Below are 24,644 nucleotides of genomic sequence, written 5' to 3'. Positions count from 1 at the left end.
ACATGCAACTGTACTTTTTACTCAACTGCTGTTTCGTTACTTTCCGTTGCGGCATATCAGAAAAAAATATTTTTTTCCAGCTATTGACAGACGAAGATTTAAGATAAAAAAGACCAATACACTGTTTTTCTCTAATAGAATTGCGGTTTACCGTGTTTGAGTGATTCTCATCATTAATGGCTTTGTGACAATATTTCTTCCTATTGATTTTCAAAGTTACCATAGAAACGTCTAATAATTTTATATTGAGATGTTGATATGGCAACTTTCTGTAATTAGCAGACACAAGCCTACAACATTATAAAGAGTTTGCTATGTTTTGTTTTATCTTAGATAGGGACGTTTTTGACAACTCCGTCTCTACTATATCTAAATATATACTGTGCCATCATATCGTGCGCACGCTGAACGTTTAGCATTATATATAAATAAATAAATAAATAAATAAATAAATAAATAAATATATATATATATATATATATATATATATATATATATATATATATATATATATATATATATATATATATATATATATATATATATATATATATATAAATGTGTGTGTTTGTGTGTATGTGTGTTTATGTGTGTATGTATCTGTATGTCTGTATGTTTGTATGTAAATCATTTGAAATCAGATGAAATAGAAAGAGCAGATCTATTTAATGCATTTGAAAGCAAAAAAGCAGTTTAATGCATTTGAAAGGAAAGATCAGTTACAAGCATTTGAAGAAAAAAACCAGTTTAATACATTTGAAAGAAAAGATCAGTTTAATGTATTTGAAAGGAAAGATCAGTATTAATTCTGAGAACGCAAATTATATGAGAGACGTTTTAAATATAATATGTAGGAAGAAACAATGAAACCAGTAGAAGAAAGCTCTATCGATAAGCATATTTTAGTCTATCTGGCTTATTGCTTTATCAGGGTCGGATACATACTGTTATCTACACTGTCTGTGATGATACACACTTTTTTTTATATCTGATAGATTTAACTTCCCGAAGTATGTTTGTGATATAGGAAGAGTATGTTGTTCTACTATTTTTACATGCGGACACAGGTAAAAGGCAACATATAGTTTGTAGGTCTTATCGTGTAGCTGATCATAATACTAGATTTCTCCATGTTCAAAAGTTTATATTATTATATGCTCATTTTTGTCTCCATTAACTTTACATTGTAAAAATCATGCAGTATATTACGATACTGAACACCTTGATATTGCTCGAAAACGCACGACAACTACTTTGTATACAAACCGCATACACTCAGGTAGTATACGATTTAGATTTGGGTTGATTAGATTTGTTTGTGAATGAAAAAAACAATCTGTTTTGTCCATTTGAAAGTACAAATGAAAAGTTAACGATGTGGACAAGTTCACTGAGTAAGAAAAGAAACTTTCAAACAAACACACAAATGAATGTAATATTGGCAATGTCAACATCAGACGTGAGACACGTAGTAATTGAAAATACCGTTCTGATAATTGAAACAGTTATTTAAGAGAAATATTCATAACTTTTAATAAATAGAATGGTCCATACTTAGATCTATAACAAATAGCATAGAAAAGCATATTGAGGCCAACGGCTATCGCGAATCTATCAGAGACGTGCCATTTTACACGGATGTCAAAATACTAGATTCGAGAAAAATGCAACTGAAGGTTTTGGTAGAAAACTAAGAGCTTCAGAACCTATAAGCCATATTTAAATTGGCTAAATGGACTGTCAAGCAACAGTTTCTTTGCAATTTTCTCGTGTAACTATTTTTGTTCAATGCTATGCTAGCGATAGAAGACACACACTGTATCATGCAGGTCATAGCTGTGGTCCGTCCAACAGAGAGATGAAAGTGACTGGGTATAAACATATGTCTTCCTTAGCTGGTAAAAAGAATGGTAATAAAAATACTTACATGTTTGCATCTTGTATTTCCTCAAAATGTACTTTCTTAGTTCTTCAAATCCGATTGGCGTGTGCTACAAAGTGTGATAAACATCGAAACTGTCCTGGAATTTCGACTACATTTTCAACTGAAATTTCATTAATTTCATTGACCCAAAAATTAACTCCATCACAATCAGAAAAGCAGAATTATGTTGGCTTAGCATTAAAACAAAATCCGTCCATTTCACACCCAAATGGAAAAAGCTGTTGCAATGCGTATTCATTCACAATATGACTCTAAATTTCAATTTTAGGTAGACCAAAACGACAATTCTTTTTAAGACTACTGTCGAGCGCGCGACGAAGTTCAGTGGTCGTTGGGCGGTACCATGCACACCTTAATATATTTTTTATTCTGTATTGGTGAATCTACGGATGTGTATTTATTTTTTAATACAGCATAAGTTCAATTGTTTTGTTTATTTTAGTGTATTTTGTATAATTAAACCTTACGTAGAATAAAAATGCGTAGATAATAAAAATGTTACTGCATTTGTATGGGAAAATATGAAATTGTTTTCTAGGATGAATCCTTCACTCCCAAAATCCGAAGAAGAAAAAAAAAACTCATTCATATTTTCCTATACAAATGCAGTAACCTATACATATTCGTTGGTGTACCAATTATCTTCTATACCATAATATTTGAACTATAATGTTTAAAGCTTTCGATTTACAACTGTGTCAGAAGATTTGAATCCGGACGGAGACGTAAATTGTCGTTTTTAAAATTTCGCTTTTTCAAACGGTGTAATCCATTTTGTACAAATGTGTTACACAGACTGTGTGTTAGTTCTACTTAGCGTATGGAAATTCTTATCTTTTCGATTTTACAATGTGTCACGAACATGTATAATTGAGACGTGATGCAGCTTTGTATTTCCTCCCACAAAGTTTGTATTATAAGATAAGGTTGTTCTTCTTTAAAAGTATAGATGTAGGGGCCAAAATTATTCCAGATAATGAAATGAAAGTTGGGAAAAGTCGTTTTCAAGTTATTATTTCTCGATCAAGAGTGATACTTATAGTTAATCCTTGCAGCTTATCTTTACAATAACGCACCCACTCTGTTAGAGACGTGTAAACGGGCTGAAGAAACTCGAAAATCGTTCTGGAGGGTAGCGCAGTAAAAATGTGTATGTGCATGTGTGTGTTAAATTTTTAACTTAGCTATAACAATTTTCCAGTCACCGCTTCGATGTCTCCAGTGTGACAGTTTAGACTGATGTATAATACTAGGGCATCATGCAGCAGACATGTAGCATCATGTCCCACCCAGTCACATTATCCTGATACCAGTCCGACCAGTCATAGCAATGGCCTCAATGTTGAGCGTCAAGCGAGGCAGCTGCTAGTACCATTTTTATTCGTCTTTGGTATGACTCGATCAGGGTTCGAACCCCTGACCTTCCGCATCCAAGGCTGACGCTCTAACCACTAGGCCAAAAAATTGATAATATTCAAGGTGCTGATACTTAATCACTCCGATCACCTAAAAATATCTAGAAGAAATTTGACCCGCAGTATTTAGAATTTAATTGTTACTATACTTTGGGGCCTTGTTATTGCACCATGGGTCTTGTTATTGTACCTTGGAGTCTTGTTACTGTACCCTGGGCCTTGTTACTGTACATTGGGACCTTATTACTGTACCTTGATATTTTGGTACTGTACCTTGGGCATTGTTACTTTCCCTTAGGGTCTTAGCATTGTACCTTGATTCTTTTGTCTGTACCTTAGGGCCTTGTTATTGTACCTTGATATTTTGGTACTGTACCTTGGGCCTTGTTACTGTACCCTGGGCCTTGTTACTGTACATTGGGGCCTTGTTACTGTACATTGGGGCCTTGTTGCTGTACATTGGACCTTGTTGCTGTACATTGGGCCTTGTTGCAGTACCTTGCGGCCTTATTACTGTACCTTGATATTTTGGTACTGTACCTTGGGCCTTGTTACTTTCCCTTAGGGCCTTAGTATTGTACCTTTATTATTTGGTCTGTACCCTGGGGCTTTGTTATTGTACCTTGATTTTTTGGTACTGTACCTTGGGCCTTATTACTTTACCTTAGGGCTTTCACAAGTTTATGTTACATTCAAAATTGTTATTCTTGTAATAGGCAAGTTGGACTCGGCAATAAAGTGACATTATATAGTGAGTGATTTCAGTATGGCGATGATGGTGGGAACAGATAATTAATACATTGTTTAATTAGATGCAGTTATCTGCAGTGATCTTTCCGAAATTGCAATAATTTGTTTTGTACTGATACTGAATAAGAAATAATGATAATAAATAATGCGGTTAGGTCCGGTTAAGCATATATATATATATATATATATATATATATATATATATATATATATATATATATATATATATATATATATATATATATTCCAATTCCTGGCCACTTATTGCACTTGCTAACTATTCTGCGCAAAGGCTTTTATTATGTGCTTGTTATCTCAACGCGACGGTGACGACAATATAATTAAAATATCTTTTATGCTTTTTTCTTCATCTTTTATTGTTTCCCAACAGGATGTCGACTCTGCTTGGCGTTTGGAAGAATAAGTGCAAGATAAATATCTCGATTGAATTCTGGAGAATTATTGGGAAATAATATAATATATTCTCATATTTGACTTGATTACTTACTCAATAACTGAATTTTAAACACTATAATTCAATCCTTATAACCCATTTATACCACATTCCCTATCTCTTGAAAAAGTTATTTTCACAAGTTTTTCTTCTTTTTTCGTTCATACATTAAATGGGTATATCTAATTTATATTTAACTTGTGCTTGGTAGAACAGACCGCACGAGTTCCTCCATCGAGTCGACAAGAACCACTTTATTCATCCAGTGTCTGAGGGGATCGATAGGTCTGTGGGTGTGCATGTGGCTGAAGAGGCTGCATAAATTGAACGAAAAGACATTCTTCACTGCGCATTATTGTATTGCATTTTTTTAAAATGTAAGGCTTGATGTGATTCCGAGCGCAGTAATTGACCAGTGTGATTTATGAAATTTACTTTCTGTACTTTCCGCACTAATTACCTGAAAATAGTACCTGTCTCAACCTAGCAGAGCAGCAATAACTTCACTACAGTTACTGTGGGGAATTACTAGAAAATGATCTTCAGTGGCATATATTGACCGTCCACGATGCATTCAGCTAATTAAATATAGTTTTCGTGTTTGACTATGTTATGGTTACATAAAATTATTTATAATACGTGGGAAAACACAAATAAACGTAAGACACCCTTTCTTACCCTATCTATACTTATTCGTACACTAAAAGTATGTTAATGGTATCTACCATTATCCTGTCGGATCCTGCAATAGTACTTTTCGCTCTGTTTGGTGTATGTTTTTCTTTCTCAATAATAACCTCTATATACCTTGATTTCTGTCGTAGGACTCCTGAATCACTGTTTACTTAGATGAGGCATACTTATTGGTTCGATATGCGGTTGTATCTGCTACGCACTAATTTGTATCATTCTTTGTTTGGTAATGTGTACATGGTCGAGAGAACACACGGCGTTTGCGATTGGTGCCATCAGTGCCCATATATGTATAATATAGTGTACATTAACAATTATGTATTATCCGTGGGTACCCATCGCACCAGCCGTATGTTCTCTCGACCATGCACAGATTACCAAACAAAAGATGATACAAATTAGTGCTTTTAGCAGATACAACCGCATATGGAACCAATAAGTATTGATATTGAAGTGAAATGACACGCATAATTAATATCATCATTAAAGGCTAGATACTGAACATTCGACAGCTGAGTCAAGTGTAATTGAATATGTAGAGGGGCGATAAGAGAGTGTATCTGATACTAATGGATGCCTGTATTCGTAGTCGATAAACGAATGTGTCTTCTACGCATGATTGTCTATATTCATAGTCGATAAGTGAGTCTGTCCGCTACGCATGAATGCCTATATTCATAGTCGATAAGTGAGTGTGTCTGCTACGCATGAATGTCTATATTCATAGTCGATAAGCCAATGTGTCTGCTACACATGAATGTCTATATTCATCACGCAACGCAGTTTCATCCATTTGGGACGATATGCGATAGTTGAGAGACTAATGAGGTTGGTTTGTACCACCAACTTGATGCGTGTAATAAACTCGTGGACATAGGTTCGATTCTCAGGATACGACAAATTATTATTTTGGAACCTGGTTGATAATACTATGTGTGTGTGAGTGTGTGTCACAAAATATAATCCGAGTTCAGATCTAAAATAAATTTTCATGAGATATTATGATAATATTTACATATAGAAAATGTCTTTAAGATGTATATTTGGTTCAGTTGTCATAACAACGACAATAATCCGTATAGATTATTTATTGAATATTTGCAGAACAACATAACTGAAAATAGTTTATTTTGATTAAGAATAGCATGTACTAACTCGAAGTTATGAATATTCAAGCGAAACATGTTTTATTAATTTGTACATGATTTTTACTGTTCACGATTTATATGATGAACAGTTATTTCTTTATTATCTTATGAGGAATATTTTCAAATTTAGTAATAATTAATTGCTCTACATTAAATTCATTAACTGCATTTACCTGGTCCAATAAATTCATCGTGCAGATGAATTCATAAATATTTTGTTAAATATACAAATCTTCATAATCTCTCTTTCCTAGAAATTCTTCCAATCGTTTCGATTTTATGGGTTCTCTTCGCTTTCCCACAAATTCAGACCATCGCTTCCCCAAAAACTCTGAATAACGTTTGGAAGGTTCCAAATAGGGTGTATAAAGTTGAGATCTCATTGGACTGCGTTTCCCAGGAAACTCTGCGTACCGCTTTTTAATGCTTCCAAAAAGTGCCCGCCTGCTACGTCTTGAATCCAGTTCGATGTCGGCACCATAAATATCTTGGAGATCGGAAATATTTGGAAGTATTTCCTGTTCCGTTGGCTGATATCTGGCCTCGTCAGTGTATGATTTCACAGCCGTAAGAAGAAAGGGTGATCCGTGATGTGGTTCTATATCATCTACAAACGGAAACGGAATTCTGTTATTCGATTGTATTCTGTTTAAAACTTATATACGAAAGAGCAGCGGCGAGAAAGCTGATAAAACTGCGTTTGTTTATTTCTTTGAGTATGTCTTCGCGCATTCAATACTGCCGGTATTCGGATAATAAGGATTGTCTTGATTTCGGTACCTTTCCTCGTATTCAAGCCTATTTTCCAATATGCGCCTGGGTTTGATATGTCCAGAAAGTTTATTAAGTGCTTAATAATCAGATATAGGAATAATTCGGTATATTTGGCAACAAGAGCTTTTTTGAGGTATGTGGCATGAAATATCGATCGACGGATAAGAATGGCATACAGATAATCATACCAGTGAGAAGTAAACACATGTATGCAATTGGAATCTCTTTGATATGTGAGCATTGGTTTGATTAAAGTAAAGGTTTTTGGTGATATTAGTGTCGTTTTAAAGAACCCCTCATTGACAATAACTATCGGACTGAGGTCTCTGGAAATATAGAGGAATCAACGACCTCAAATCAAACCCATGCAACTTTTTCGTCTTTTTTCTACTCTCTCTCTTGATGCAGACTTAAAACCTGCTAAGTTTAGACCCTTGGCTTGTTGCAACAGCTATCATCCATTGAAGATACACAAGAATTCCGAAATAACAATTTCATTCCTTGATCCATCTTTCAGTGTGCGCTTTTAAACTGATGCTTTCAGAGAAGAGAATATTGACTCAAAAAAGTGCCTTTGCTTCCTTGAAGCACGTTACTTAACGACGGAATGCGTGAACATCAACAATCCAATTTAAATAATCGCAGCTGGACAGATATAGCTTTGTAGGGATGCATTATTTCCACCATTATTTGGATCGCTCAGCTGCCCAATTTCATCCTGCATGGAGGTATGTGCCATCATAAAAGTGAATATGACGACAAGAAAACACTTTCATATTTGAACTAAACAAATCTACAAAAAATATAGATATTTTGACAAATTATGAAAATCATAATATTAAAAAATTCATCACGAAATTAAAATACATATCCTTACACATGAATGGATTTAACATGAGACATTTACAAAATGTTGGGGCTTTCACAGTTACATATATTTTAATAACAATGTAGTACACCAAAGTGCCTTTATATATCCGTTGTTCGCACAAACACACACACACACACACACACACACACACACACACACACACACACACATTGCTATCTCTATAAATGATCCTAATACAATACGAATTACCCATCAACTTATGTTGACATATTTCATGTGTTTAATGATTATATAATGTCATTCTCATTATTTTATTTAATAAAAAAGACCTTTTATTATTATTGCCGTTTAGAATATTGTCGCAGTATCTTGATTTCGTTTCGTATATGGCAGTCTCAAATAAATAATCTAGGACTTCGTAGGAACCTATTCCAATCCTAGCCAACGTTAACCTTTTCCCCGTTCCATTTCCATCCTTTGGAATTAAAGGAAACTTATAAATACCAACTGCACGGCTTTAATATATTTATACTGCAGATTGCAATCAAATTTCATCCTTTCTTACAAACATCCACTGCCATCTGTATGTGAAAGTTGATGGGGTAGGCGCACTATAGAAAGATGACGAAAGCTCCAACAGTCTTCAGAGCGTTACAACAGTAAACCATATATTTTATTGCGTGTGTGTTTACTTGTAACGGTTTTGTCTTTTTCTTTATGCGTTCAGACATGAATTTTGTGTGTTGGCGCACCTGCAGTCATTTTCGGTAAAAGACGCTGTATCCAAAGTTTGATTGACATTTAATTTCGGATTGCAATTGACGCCAATCAATGACAGATCTCGCCATAGTTTTCAAACTTGATTATGTTTGTGATGACAGAAAACAATCTTATTCCTATACACAATCAAGAGTTTTCGTACAAAATGTATGTCGTTGGTAGTGGAGTGTAACAGGTATACTATATTATATTAAATGTGTGACACAGCATATGAATATATCGAAATAGTAACTAGTCATACAAGTTTACTCAATGACAATTTTCCGGATTCATATGGAAAACAAATTTTAAAATCGTTAATACTTGAAACTTGCTTTTTACTGTTTGGTTTTGTTTTATTTGTATTCTTGACTAGGTCTTTTCATTGATTACATAACTGTAAACTGGTCAGGTCTACTCTTTTGAAACAGTTTAGGCTCTTTTTCATCGTGAAGAAGATCGGGAGAAGAAAAATAAAAAGAAACAATAAAACACGTCTAAACATGGGAATGTAGGTCTGAAGAACATACATTAGGGCAGAAAGACCTCCTCAATGGAAAGAGAATGTACTTCTAAAAGTGATATACCGACCGTGATGATAAAAGTTGTATCATTTAAGAACATTTAATAAAAAATATACACATATAATTATACACTAGTTGAAAATCGGCACGGATAGGATAAAAAGGTTTCCCTTCATTTCGCACAGGATTTCTTTACTGGACAATACGTACTATACACACAGATACGCAAACCCAAAGAGCCACGCCCATAGTACAATAAATACGTCCATTGTTATACATTTAATTGATTGTTTACTTGATAGAAATAAATAAGTCAATGGCTTCTAATACAGCATGCATTATACATCCCCTCTTTTTGTTACATGAAATGACATACATATTTCATATTCATTACGTAATGGAGAATAACTGCATTATAATTGCTAAAAATGTAATTAGCAATCGAATAGGACACCTTTTATCCTTTGTTATTAAATTAGATTAGGTATCTGGAAACAGAGAGGCCTTTAGTGGCTATTCTAGGAAACTAGAAACTGCTACTATAGTCTGAAAAGCTCTATAAAAAAAGAAAAAAAAACAACCAACATATTGTCCATATTTGTCTTGTCATATACAAGTCGCTAAGAACCACCAATAGTAATCTAAAATAATAATTATATCATTTACATATTAAAGAATATTTTTCGCGATACAACTTTAATAACCTGGCCTCTAGATAGTAGCTACAAGAAATGGCCAACGCTTCAGTCCATTCTTTCCGATAAACAATGGCTTGGTAGGTACAGTAAAAGAGGCTTCCTGACAATTGTTTAAATTCACATTGTATGAAATAGAAAAAACATGTAATTGATAAATATCACTAGCATAATATGTTGAAGAAAATGGGTTATAAGATATGTAAATTTATATTGTAATTAGATTTTAGGTTAATGTGAACAACAACGTATGAAAATATATAGAGAAATCAGCACAAAAAGATACTTGCTTCGGTCTGTAATGTGATTAGTGTTCTTATTTATCTGGATGTCCGCCAGATTGATTGATTAATTTAATGATTGATTTATTGATTGATCACGAGAGGTTATACTCAGACTTTCAACTGACATCCAAGAAAAGGAATGACCAACTGTTTCGATCAACTGACAATCCTAGAAATGGAACGACCAACTGTTTTTGATCAACTGACAATCCTAGAAATGGAACGACCAACTGTTTTCGATAACTGACAATCCTAGAAATGGAACGACCAATTGTTTTCGATCAACCGTTAAATCGTTGACATCCTTGTCCTTGTATCATTATGTATTTGACAAATATTTCTCACTTTAAAGGTTGTTTGAAGCAAAAGTCATAAATTAACATTTAATGTAAGTATTAAGTGAAGAATTCATATATTTTATAAGTGGGGTATTGCAAAAGCGTACATTGTACATGAGATGATTATGTGAATATTCACGTTGCGTGTATAGGGGACTAAGATAAAAGAAAAGTTATTTAATATTGACTGCTTATCTCTTTGTGGTATAAAATACTTGAAATGTTGTAAACCTTGCAGACTTAAGGTGCTTTTTATTCATATTTCACATATGTTGCGAGCATGTGGGGTAGTGAACAAAATCAAGACAAACAAAACAAATGAGCAGCAAAACTGCCTTACCATACCTTATATTATATTAAATATATCGTCACATTTCAATTCACTTTCCTTATAAAAAAACAAATTTAAATATAAGCTCGAATCGAAATCTCTGACATAAATGAAATCAGTAATGTTGTTTGGCGAATATCATCATATGTTTTCATCTATCATGGTCGAAATCTTATTGTCTCCTTACGTTTGGATTTGACTGTATATTTGGGTCAATCCATCTTCTTGAACAAAGAATGCATGATCAATTTATCCCGTAGTTGTACAAACGGAACTACTGTGTCATCTGTGTCTTATAGCTGGAATATTGTACCAATATTTATGTATTATAAGTATGTATTATCTGTATTTATGATAATATCTCGTTTGATAGAAAACACGTTATTTCTATCGTCACTGTGGAATAAAATGGATCGCCAGAATAGTCCTTGTCAACAAACATTGTAGTTTATTTCACGAATGTTTGATATTTTGATTACAGATTGACTATACTTCATTGTTTTATCGCAGTCCGTATCTTACATAAGCGTATCTTTTGTATGTTTTGTGGCCCATTCGATGTAATTTGCTTTTTTTGAGAAGACATATTGATGATGGCTAATATTGACAGCAGTTTTAGTTTTAAGTTGTTTTTTATATATGATATCAATTGCAAAAATAGACATCTAACTGAAGTAAATGTTAAATATAATTTTTATTACTTTAATACATTTTGCCTTTTCCATACAATGAGTAATCCATGTGAAAGTTTAAAGGTTAGTACCAATTTCCCTTTAAAAACGAAACTTTCTCCCTCTCTTGCTAAATTTGGCCGTTTTATCAATCCATTACAAATAAGACAAGGTTTGAAAGTCAATTTCTTGTGAGGACGGGGAATAAAGAAAACGCCTGTTCGTTTCGTATATCGCAGATGGTTCCAAGTTATTCGTCCTTTTCCCGACGAAAAGTGGAGGATTTATTCTTTTGGCGGCCATGACGGATCCTCCGCGCGCATAGTCAAGTGCTTTGAGTGCTTTCAGAATGTCTGACAAGTCATAAACATTGTTGCGTTCAGCGAATTGCTTAGCATATCTTTTGGACACGTGGTAAATGCTATCTGGACTTATCTTTGACATTGTGTCCCATGGAAAATAACGTCCCCATGCTTTCTTGTCTTCCTGGAACATAGGGTCATCATCCAATACCGATCTTCTCCGTCGGCTTTTAACTTCTGTGGATAGCTTCCCTTTGGTGTCTATGTTTTCCACTGCTGAGATATCGTCTGATTTCTTGCCAACGACAAGCGGAGAATCTTGCTTTTCATCAAATGGAGACAGCTGACGCTTGCCGACAAAAAGGGGAAATTTTCTTTTTCCAACAAACATTGGAATTTTTCGTTTACCCACGAAACTGGGAATATATCTTTTACCAACAAAGCTGGGAACCATCCTCCTCCCGATAAAACTGGGAATATATCTTTTGCCAACAAAGTTGGGTACACGTCTCTCATCAACAAAACTAGGAACACTTCTTTTACCGACAAAACGAGGAATGTATCTTTTTCCTACAAAACTAGGGATAGGTCTTTTTCCGATAAAACGTGGAATATAGTGCCTTTTTCCAACAAAGCGTGGGATATATCTTTTACCGATAAAATTTGGTATGTATTTTTTCCCGACAAACATAAGTGACGCCTTTTTTTCCTCTTCTTCTTCTTCCTGAGTTTCTTCGTCTTCCCGTTTTCCCACGAACATTACACGATACTTTTCCTTGTTGCCGAACATGGGCGATGACTTTTTACCAACAAAAGATGGTGTATATGTTCGCCGTCCAAGGAAAAAAGGGGCGTATGCACGTCTTCCGATAAAGGGTGGTGCAAATGCTCTCTTTCCTACAAACATTGGTCGATAGCCACGTTTGCCAACAGTTTCTACATCATTAAACTCGTCAATACTTTCAAAATCTTCGTCCCCAGGTAAAGACGTATCCCTTGCAGTAATAAGATGTCTATTTGTCTCATCTAAAGCAGCATTAAGCGCGTTAACAGGTTGTTGTTGATATTTCTGCAGGAGTTCAAATATGGACATTTTGTTATTGAAATCTTCTTCTTCCTCATCAGATGTATTTTGCAAAATGTCTTTCGTATCTAGAGCATCGCTATCATCCTGCAGCGCTTTTCGCTTGCCAATGAATTGCGGGATGTAAGATCGCCTTTGCGTTTGATGCGCCGTCGCTTCTAATAGATCGCTGAAAGCTTCTATCTCTCCATTGCGTTCAGAAGATTGGATCGCTTGGGTGTCGTGGACAAAGCTGTCAGACCCTGGTGAAAAAGGGATTATAGTTAAATTACCTTTGACTGGAGGACAGGCGGATTGTTAAAGCTAGCAATTTGGTTACACATATATAAATTATTAAACTACTGTGTCAATAAGGAAATGCGGTATCTTATGACCATATTATATCATTTTGACAAGTTAAATAAAAACCATAGTATCTTGTGCAAACACTAAAAAGAGGCGTAGCAATCATGCAAGCTGCAGGTAAGCTAGATGAATGTTTGTGGTAGAAGTTTGTAAGAATGATAATTAGGATATCAGGGGAAAGTAAATTCTACTACTTCTTTAACATTAGTTGGAATTATTTACTAAGAATGAATACGTATGAAGAATCTAACGTATCACATTCACGTTCAGATACAAGTGAAATAAATTGGGCGAATTAAAGGTAGAATAAAACTCTTTAACAGTACCACATAATTTTATGAGAACATGAGCTTGTCTATATGTAAAATGGGGATTACCTAAAATATTACCATAAAGGGCAATCTGATGGCCCAAACTAAGATAGGATCTGTTCAAAATATCAAACAGAATATTCAGGGCTTTCAAGCGCATGCGTACAAAGCGGCATATAATCAAACGCATAGACATGCTCTTCCTGATAACGCAATTTGTTAAAAAATGTATAGAATGAAATTAATTACATCATATCTGATTATATCTGAAGAAAAATGTTGTTAATATGAAACGAACAACAAAACAGATCATGGAGTAATTCATAAAACCAAGTGCTGATAGGATTCGGTAATTTCATGTAATTCATAACAATTCATTTCAGTAGGAACACGAACAGAGGCTGAACAAAAGCTTTGCTAAAATGATAAACAACTGAAAACAATAACATATTTCTTCTTCGAGTTGTTTTCAAATAAAATGAAAAAACAAAGCATGTATAAACCAGAAAGCCTCATTATATTAATACTCTGCTACTACTACTACTACTACTACTGCTACTACTACTACTACTACGTTGTTTCCTGTCTCTTTTAGGAGCAAGATAATAGTGTCAATTTATATCTTAAGTATATGCCGTTAATTTGGTTCTGATTAAATTAATACGAATTGAGATAATATAATAGGAACCCATATCAATTCTTGATGAGCACGGGATATAATTTTGTATAAAATGAAAATTCAAACATAATCGATCGTGTGTGTGTGTGTATATATATATATATATATATATATATATATATATATATATATATATATATATATATATATATATATATATATATATATATATATGTGTGTGTGTGTGTGTGTGTGTGTGTGTGTGTGTGTGTGTGTTCGTATGCATGTGTGTGTGTGTTGGTATTGGTGTGTGTGTGTGTGTTAATCTTAATGTCATAACCCGTGGCCAATCAACCCTGTCTAATATAGTATATTTCGTGTTAACATATTCTGGTGAGATTTTGACTTACCTGTAGATATGCAGATGGTAAATTGGTAAAACAGGAAAAGAGGTACAGCGAAATGCGTCAGCATTTTCATTTTCAATGAACTTCACCTGAAACGCAGAACAAATGCTTTTAAATTGTTGTTTGAAATTAAGAGAGATTACCAAAACGTTGAAAGCCCATAAACACCCTATGAATATTACGTCTGATATCAAGCGATCATTCGAAACACATGACTAAATATTAATTATGGCATATCTCATTTGACAGTGTACAAAACTATCAAATCGATATTCTTTGTGGCGGAAAATTACATTATCTCAGTTTTAAGCACGTCAGAATTTGAGACATTGTTCAATACGCCGTAATAATTCACCACACTTTTGAAACACTACATTCACCTTTTACAGATGAGGACACGGTATAACACTGTCAGTTACATACGTAATTTTATATTCAATACAGTTCACTTCGCTAGATTTGGAAATAAAGACTTCCGAAAAACCGTCATCGTATGTCGATCTAATATCAATTTGCTGAAAAATTTCAAAATTTGACTACGTTTTGGTCTGTTTTAATAACGCAAACTGCATAATTAAATAGTTTTAATCCAAAAGAATTTAGTTTTCATTAGTAGGTCATTCTGCTTCACATAAACTTAGAAAATGGCGTACACAATTCATACTGTGCTAAAACAATTCAGTCATCTAAATATGGCGGATGTAGGTAGTCATTTAAAATGCATTCTTCATGTACACCTGACAAAGGTTTATAAACCTCGAAGTGTATCATCAAAGATCTAAAAAAAAATTAAGCTAGGTTTTCCTAAGTGGCATTATCTGATTTACTGCATACTGTCAACAAAGATGAACAATCAATTTGCTTGTGGCAAGGAAGGCAATAACATATCCCATTACAAAATTAAACCATAGTTTCGTATTAAGAGTCACAGCGATGCATTACATGACGACCTGAGAGAAAGCAATATATCAGTCATAATTCTTAATTAACTCTATAAAAGACACAAAATTCCTTTGTTTTACTACTCTTTGTGCCCTGATATGGGCATAAGCTAAATAAGAATAAATGTTGTTTCTATAAATGGCTGAAGACGCACTGAAAAAACTAATCATTCTTGACCATCTATGGTATGGAAATATGGTATATGCCATCCGCCTATTATCATTCAGGTGCTATATATGATACTGAAGGTGGTAATTGTATTCTTTCAGTGGACTAATATATAATGAAGGACGTTTAAATTTCGTTCTAAAAGTGCTTGTGTGTGCGCGATTGTTTGTGTATATGTGTGTGTGTGTGTGTGTGTGTGTGTGTGTGTGTGTGTGTGTGTGTGTGTGTGAGTGTGTGTGTTTAGATTTTTAACGTAGCTTGAACACATTTTCAGCCATATCGCTACGATATCTGCAGTGTGGCAGTTTATAGTGATGTCTAGCACTGGGGTTTCATGCTGCAGACATGTAGCATGATGTCCCACCCAGTCACATTATCCTGACACCAGACCGAACAGTTCTAAGACTAACCTCTTAATGTTGAGCGACCTTTTTATGTTGAATAACATTTTTACAAGACATTAGTATGACTTAGGTTGAAACCCGCGACCTCCCACATCCGAAGCAAACGCTTTAACAACTAAACCACCGACCCTGACAAAGTACTTATGAGTAAACCGTATATGCATAAGTGCAATTAAATGTGAACGTCTAGTAATGAGAAAACAATATATATATATATATACGTTAATTACAAAGCATATATATATATATATATATATATATATATATATATATATATATATATAATTACACTTAAATTCGATCACATACTTTTATATTTATCCATTTTGTATGCATTTGTTGTTTACCTTTGTTGACTTTCTGTTTAATATTCACTTTATAGTATTGGATAGCAACGCAGTATTCTATAGCATGTACTCTATAAGTCTGTACCTGTACACACACATATACCTTTACTCAGAGGTCACCCATTCACGATAGTCATTCTACCCCCCCCCCCAGCTAAATTTCGTTTATACATGTTCTGTATGTAATGGTCACCTGCCTTCCGTGTTCGGTGGCCAGATGATTAATAAGCAAACAAAAAGTATATTCAATGATCTTGTTGAATAGCGTGCATCAAACAGTCCTAATAATGATGATGATGATGATGATGATGATGATACTACTACTACTATTACTACTACTACTACTACTACTACTACTACTAATAATAATAATAATAATAAACTATAATGCTAATGAATGGTATTTGCCACAAATGAATTCAACAGTTGAACCTATATACAGGGGTCACCTGCGTAGAAAGGCAGGTTTTGAATTTTCTCATAGGTGGCCGTTGTTGACAAGTTTGACTCTATTTCACTTGATCATTTAAACTTTAATTGAATTGATATTTTGATGAACAAGACACAATTCTTAAAAATAATGACTATCACATACTCATGTTTGAGTTTCATAGCTGTAGCATTATACTGATCTCGTCTCTACGTAACAGTATGTTGAGAAACGACGCTTTCAGATCACCATTCAAAACGTTTAGCTTTGGATTATGCTTTGTAATTAACGTATATCCCTGCTCGTTTCATGGAATTGACCATTCCTGTCATGATTGTGAATGCTGCCTTCACCGACGGAATCCAAATTGATGTAAGGTGGGATATTTTAATCGTTGAGACATATTGGAGATATAATAAAATAAACAGAGGTGAATACGTTTTTGAAAATGAGTTAAACGTTTGAGCTTAGGAGTTTATCTGGTATGGTTAAACCTTGTTTCACGATACAAAACACAGGATTTAAGGATATGTATGCATGCGAATGGTTTATCAAAATACATTAATATACTTGAACCAGCGACGTAAGGGCGTAGATGGAGGATTAATAAATAGATATAACCTAATCTAAACCTGTTCCCGAACAAATAAATTACCTGGTCTGTATGCAATATTTGCACATTTTCCACATGTATATAATTTTGTCCTAGAACATAGCAGGTATAGGTTATTGATTGCTGTGATTGATCAGGCCACACTTCAAGATGATACGACTCAAACAGAGTGTATTCCTACCAAGATCTAAAATAAAGTCAATTACAAGCCCAAGAAAAATGTGCATCATTCTAGTGAGCTTTCGAGTCATTAGGGGGAGTCCTGCAGCTATTATGTACTTCTAAGAGTGCGACAGGTGCATTGGGAAGTTCTATGCATTTTCAACATGCACAATGGAAATAATGTTGGAATATTTTTATTTTACGTTCATGTTTTTTTTTGGGGGGGGGATATTGTCTTGTGGAAATTTGAAATGATTTAAGCACACAACTAACGAAAATGGCTGCCAATATGTGCTCAAAAAATCAGACTGAATTAATCTAAGATACACTATCTTTAGCAATTATTAAAATATGAAAAACGAATATTGCCAGACTAGACAATACCAGCTTCTGAAAGTGCAATTAAAATTACAAAATATATAACATATAAAACTTATTGTCTCTTTCTTAGAATTTATCTCGGAAGTCAAAGAAGTGAAACTGACTAAGTAGAGCTAGCAGTGTTTTTATTGGTGCACATCTGAACTAAAGTCTAGCTGCTTACGCTATAGCCATAATTACACCCATCATTTAAACACCAACAAAAAGGGAATTAAAGGTTATTTTAAGAATGCCTAATGTATGTATTTTTGAAATTGCAATGATAACCAATGAGGGAAATCAGGGAAATGTTTTATCTTCAAACATATAACTCTGTGAGAAATACAAAACTGTATAACGACGCCTTAAAGAGCTTGCTTTTTCTGTGAAAAGGTGTCGTCTATGGTCTCTTCAAAAGTTAACAAAATGTGCCTTTTATAACTATTTGCGTTAGTTTGTATGTTACATTATGGCAGTGTTGTCTTTTTATTTTTCTATTAAATATTTGGCGACATGTTAAAGTACTTCTGACTGTCAACGGCATGGCGGTCTATTGAGTTACACTAAGTCTATGAGTTTGAGAGACTTCCCATGTCTCATTTTAAATAATTAAACAAATTGATGTTGAACAGGTATACAACTTTTGGAGCTTCTTTAGTCTCAACTAACACGTTGCTATGAAAACAGATATCGATTTAGACTTTTCTCTTTTTCAGTTACTTCTTGTATTAAAAGAGACAGAGGTAGAACGTAATTACGCCCTCTACTTACTGCTAATCTAAATAGACTACCAATAAAAATCCAGCCCTTTTCGATTACAGCTAAGTGCCTTGTTGAAGCGGAACTTCTTGAAATGTTAAGTTCAAGGGTTTCCTTTTTAGCTGTAGAGCTCCAGTGTCCTTAATTGATTTCATGTTTGTTACCAAACCCATACATTTGTTTGAGTATTTCTTTTTATTTGAGACATGGGAGCAGTAATGGAAACGTGCTCACGTTTGCTGTTGTTAGGATATTTTATTTCCTGTTCAGTTATTTTGTTCCCATCAAAGCAATAGCAATAAAAAATGTTGTTTATGGATTCCTGTTTTGTTACACCACTAATTCCATGGCATAAATTAATAAATTATGTGGGTACGTATTATTAAGGCATTACTTTTTGTTACTTTATGTAATTTGTAATTTAGAAATATTTGTTGTTAAAGGTCTAAATTGTCATAAAATAGATGGTATTAATCAAGGTTTATGTACGGCTACAGCGTCTCCTGAATTGCTGGGTTGGTTGGTAAGCTCTGAGAGTACTTGTTGTAGTTAATAAATCCATTACGAACAGACTTCTAAGATGGGGACCAAACTAATGGTAATAAACACGATATCAGAACCTGTCCGACTGAAATCTCTTTGTTCACTGGGAGATCTCTACAATTGTTGTCGATATTAATGACAATCTGTACAATGATTGTTTTCAAAAAACAACGTGTAAGAGAAAGATAACGACACAAAGTGGCAGAAGTTAACGGAATTAATACAAAGCAGGCACACAGATTACAGGACAAAATGACACAAAGGGACAGGTTTGGAAATTGTGACGAAGAACGACAGTTGATAGAGCAGCTATCGGTTTTCGACAATGATCAGTTATAAACCACTGCATTCGAAGGAAATGCAAGAGGTAGGTGTCAACATTGTAATGTATTCAGCATGAGCTGTCTGTCTTTCTTTCAAGTGACTTCCTTTAAGTCTTCAAGATTTATAGATTGACAAGACGCTCATCCATACAAAATAAACCAATGCCATTTCCCTAAATTAAAGGAAAGAAACATAAAACCGATAATATCAGATTTGCAGATATCAGTTGTACATGTTCAAACTATCTGATTACTGGGTTACTCGACTCAATTAGTGGTTAATTGATATAATATTTACCCGACTCAGTGTTTAATATAACTTGATGTAATATTTACTCGCCTCAATTAGTGTTTAATATAACTTGATGTAATATTTACTCACCTCAATTAGTGTTTAATATAACTTGATATAACTAAACATAAAAGTGAAGCTATATGTCCTGACCTATAATCACAAAACCAGTCATTTCCAACTGATCAGAAAATAACATTGAACGTTTCTACGTCCGCCCTATTCAGATTATTTATAAGTAAGATAACTTTATCGTACCTGCTAATATGGTAAATAAATGTGACCACTCGTTTACAGAAGGCACACTTACATCCGGATTTTTTCTCTCCATACATTGGATATAAATTATTGCTCCTACACTCAGTTTTTGGGCTTTTACATTTGATATCAAGTTGTTTTCTTTGTTGTTGCCAGATTTTGAGTTAATTATCTTCGGATAATTTGGATTTCAAAAGGATTAATTCTTTATTTTCTGGAAATATTTGAAAAGTGCTCACACAGATTTTCGAAAGACATTGTTTACAAGTTTAATTTGGATTTCCAATACCGAAGTGCCATTATTAGTTTTTCTACCTGAACTGTAGATAAGCACAGTACTGATTACAGCATACGTTATCGTCATCTATCTTGGATTTTACATCAGGATTCGAATTTGAAATTATTAGAACATTCATTACTAGGACTGTTGTAATTTAATTCGTGGATTATTCTTAGATTATTTTTGTATTTGATTCTTGAAACCGTAAGTTCTTCTCCTTTTTTCATTTTTACAGAAATTTCCAGAGAATTAAATTACTTGTTAAAATTTAAAAAGCTTGTTGTTTTCACGCTTTCTGTGTTACTGTTTTTTTGAGCCTAAACACGTAACAGTGTGTGTGTGTGTGTGTGTGTGTGTGTGCATGACAATATTATATTATATCAAGAGATTTGGTGTTTTATAAATAAGTGGATGGATCCAAGTGTACAATTTCAAAGAACTGCTGTTTCTTATTGTACATCAAACTCACTCGGGCGTATTGACTTTCTTATTGTGGCTTATTTATTAAAACTACGTCAAGATGGCGCGTTTGAACGTACAGTATTTTTTAAAAAATAGTTCTAGTAATTGTCATCGTATGTTTTACTTTTTCTCGACCCAACGCTGACGAAATAGGCTGTATGTGTAGCATCAGACAGAGGACCACTGATCATGTCATAACGTATCTCATATTTCCGTGGTAATAATCTCCATGTTTGTGAGTTCTATGTTCTAGTTATAAGCCAATCTACGTGATCATCAGGGACTAGTTATAATTATGTCAACTATGTTCTAGTGATACGTCACTTCTACGTGACAATCAGGGACTAGTAATAAACACGCAATGTTCTAGTGATACGTCACTTCTACGTGACAATCAGGGACTAGTAATAAACACGCAATGTTCTAGTGATACGTCACTTCGTGATAATCAGGGACTAGTAATAAACACGCAATGTTCTAGTGATACGTCACTTCTACGTGACAATCAGGGACTAGTAATAAACACGCAATGTTCTAGTGATACGTCACTTCGTGATAATCAGGGACTAGTAATAAACACGCAATGTTCTAGTGATACGTCACTTCTACGTGACAATCAGGGACTAGTAATAAACACGCAATGTTCTAGTGATACGTCACTTCTTCGTGATAATCAGGGACTAGTAATAAACACGCAATGTTGTAGTGATACGTCACTTCTACGTGATAATCAGGGACTAGTAATAAACACGCAATGTTCTAGTGATACGTCACTTCTACGTGATAATCAGGGACTAGTAATAAACACGCAATGTTGTAGTGATACGTCACTTCTACGTGACAATCAGGGACTTGTAATAAACACGCAATGTTCTAGTGATACGTCACTTCTACGTGATAATCAGGGACTAGTAATAAACACGCAATGTTCTAGTGATAGGTCACTTCTACGTGACAATCAGGGACTAGTAATAAACACGCAATGTTCTAGTGATACGTCACTTCTACGTGACAATCAGGGACTAGTAATAAACACGCAATGTTGTAGTGATACGTCACTTCTACGTGATAATCAGGGACTAGTAATAAACACGCAATGTTCTAGTGATACGTCACTTCTACGTGATAATCAGGGACTAGTAATAAACACGCAATGTTGTAGTGATACGTCACTTCTACGTGACAATCAGGGACTAGTAATAAACACGCAATGTTCTAGTGATACGTCACTTCTTCGTGATAATCAGGGACTAGTAATAAACACGCAATGTTCTAGTGATACGTCACTTCTTCGTGATAATCAGGGACTAGTAATAAACACGCAATGTTCTAGAGATACGTCACTTCTTCGTGACAATCAGGGACTAGTAATAAACACGCAATGTTCTAGTGATACGTCATTTCTACGTGATAATCAGGGACTAGTAATAAACACGCAATGTTGTAGTGATACGTCACTTCTACGTGACAATCAGGGACTAGTAATAAACACGCAATGTTCTAGTGATACGTCACTTCTACGTGACAATCAGGGACTAGTAATAAACACGCAATGTTCTAGTAATACGTCACTTCTTCGTGATAATCAGGAGCTAGTAAAAAAGACGCCAGCTTTCAAGAGGAGAGTACTTTTTCTGCGCAATTGTTAGAAAAAATGCAGACTAATGGAAGATAAAAACATACAATTGTGTCATAGTAATAGGATGGATTAACAGAAAGAACATGTTGTGGACTTCCATACAAATGTTACAACCAGCGTATACATATACAATTTAGTAACAGTAGAAAAAGACTAAAATTAAACTAATTTATTAGCCAACGGTTGCCTCTTAAAAATTATAAGGCTCTTCTTACTGTATATGATAGAGTTGTATAGACAAAATAGCCCTCTACTACATTTGGAATATATTGTCTACACAGAAAATGAAAAATACAATAGTTTTGTTTTATTGTATTGTCTAACATGAAACAAGGTAAACGTCATCTTCTTCAAACTGTATATAATATCGACAGAGAGCCACCAGGTAGTTAGCGATAGTTGTAGTTCAACATGCTTTGTTGATACAGGTATTCATTGCAGGGCACACGGTACTAATGATATGGAAAAATGGGAACCAGCCTGGAAATAGGTAAACATAAAATAGAGTATGTATGGGTTTGGCTGACCAGTATTGGTTAATAATGTAAGTTATGTTTTAGGAAAAATTATCTTTGGGAGCTTATCCTAGTTGTAAGTGGAAAAAAATATAAACATTGTTTTATTGATGGAATTGCAGTCCTTTAACAGTCTTGAGTTTGGCCCACTCATTACAAAAATTATCACCTGACCTTTTGGTGCGGAATTGAGACCACATGTTTCAAGCACATGCAGGTCCAAAAAATACCGTGGATCATATCCTTTCATCTACACAGAAGCTGACATCGAGGTTTCATCTATACTAACAAATATAGATTTGATCATGAGAACTCAAAAATGTTAAGTTATTGATTTTTTTAATATCATGGTGTTTGCATAGGTTTACTATGGAAACTGAATTAGTACCGTGAGTCCTGCAGTGACTTCGTTTACGTGCTTGTATCGCGTCGGTTTAATAGCTAAAGAAATCGAATTTCGCGAGACCGAAGGATCGAGCTTGGTCAGATGTTCTAAAGCTGCTAAAAGAGACGCGACACAAGCACCCGGATAAAGTTACTGTACTGATGAAAAGTTGATTACCCAGATAATTATCTCATAATGAAAGACAAATTTTTATTTTGTTGTTCGTTTACTTTCGTTCCATCCATCTACTCACTCTCTACATTACGCATAATAAAAGCGTATCTGTAGTATTTTGTTCTCCCAACCGTCCTTTAGAGACATCAATTCTGACAGCCAGTAATTTGCCTCGAGGAAAGTTGGTTTAATACAATGTAGTATGATGATGGGTGTCTAACATATACGGGTGTTAGTACAGTTACTTTATGTGGGTGCTCGTATCGTGTTAAGCATGATAGCCGACTAAAACAGGATCTCCTGCAACTCGAAGGTTCCGAACAGGATCCAGTGCCTTTCAGCTACAAAATGTGACGCGATACATTGTGTCCGGATCAATTTGTGTTACAACTTATGTTTTTTTTATAGCCTAATCAATTATTTCATAATAAAAATAATTGTTATGTTACGCTGTTGTGCTTGTATAACTGTAGTGTTCAGTACTCCCAACCGATGTTAGTTGACATCAACTTTGGCAGCCAGCAATCTAAAACTGTATCATATGCGCATCTGTAACAGCGTGTCGGTTATGTCTCAGGAAAAGTAGCTTTTTAATGAGTAGAATCCTGATGGATATTTAAAAATAATGTGAGACCGATTTTCGCATTTCGGTTGTCTTTCTTTTATTAATTTTTTTAAATTTCAATTTAGTCTAAAATATTACATGAATAAATTTAATAGATTCTTAGGTGAAAGAAACTTTAATCGTATTCATAAACATTAATTAAAATGTGCCATTCGTGCAATGTCGTAATGAACACAAAAACAGTTTAATGCATCCTTCTAGTGTGTCTAGCAACATTATCATACAATTGTATAAGAAAAAGGGAAAATTCACTTTCATGACAGTAATACACAAAACTCTGGT

General features: G+C 34.3%; 1 protein-coding gene across 1 annotated transcript in view; it reads right to left on the bottom strand.

Annotated features, from left to right (window-relative positions):
• Positions 1–11,617: 11,617 nt before the first annotated feature.
• The window catches only part of LOC149787913 (uncharacterized), a 39,543-nt gene continuing 26,516 nt past the window's right edge, over positions 11,618–24,644 (bottom strand). Inside the window, exons 2-3 of the mRNA XM_089975684.1 lie at positions 14,685–14,770; positions 11,618–13,241 (exon numbers count right to left, since the gene is read on the bottom strand). Of these exons, the coding sequence (XP_089831810.1) occupies positions 11,770–13,241; positions 14,685–14,754 (1,542 nt within the window). The 5' untranslated portion in view covers positions 14,755–14,770 and the 3' untranslated portion in view covers positions 11,618–11,769. The remainder of the gene's footprint in view (positions 13,242–14,684; positions 14,771–24,644) is intronic.

The sequence above is a fragment of the Sinohyriopsis cumingii genome, chromosome 11, assembly GCF_028554795.1.
Source record: "Sinohyriopsis cumingii isolate HCF-2022 chromosome 11, ASM2855479v2, whole genome shotgun sequence".
In the NCBI taxonomy this organism is placed as follows: domain Eukaryota; kingdom Metazoa; phylum Mollusca; class Bivalvia; order Unionida; family Unionidae; genus Sinohyriopsis; species Sinohyriopsis cumingii.
The sequence above is the reverse complement of the archived record's forward strand: the minus strand, read 5'-3'. Positions and strand labels throughout refer to the sequence as shown.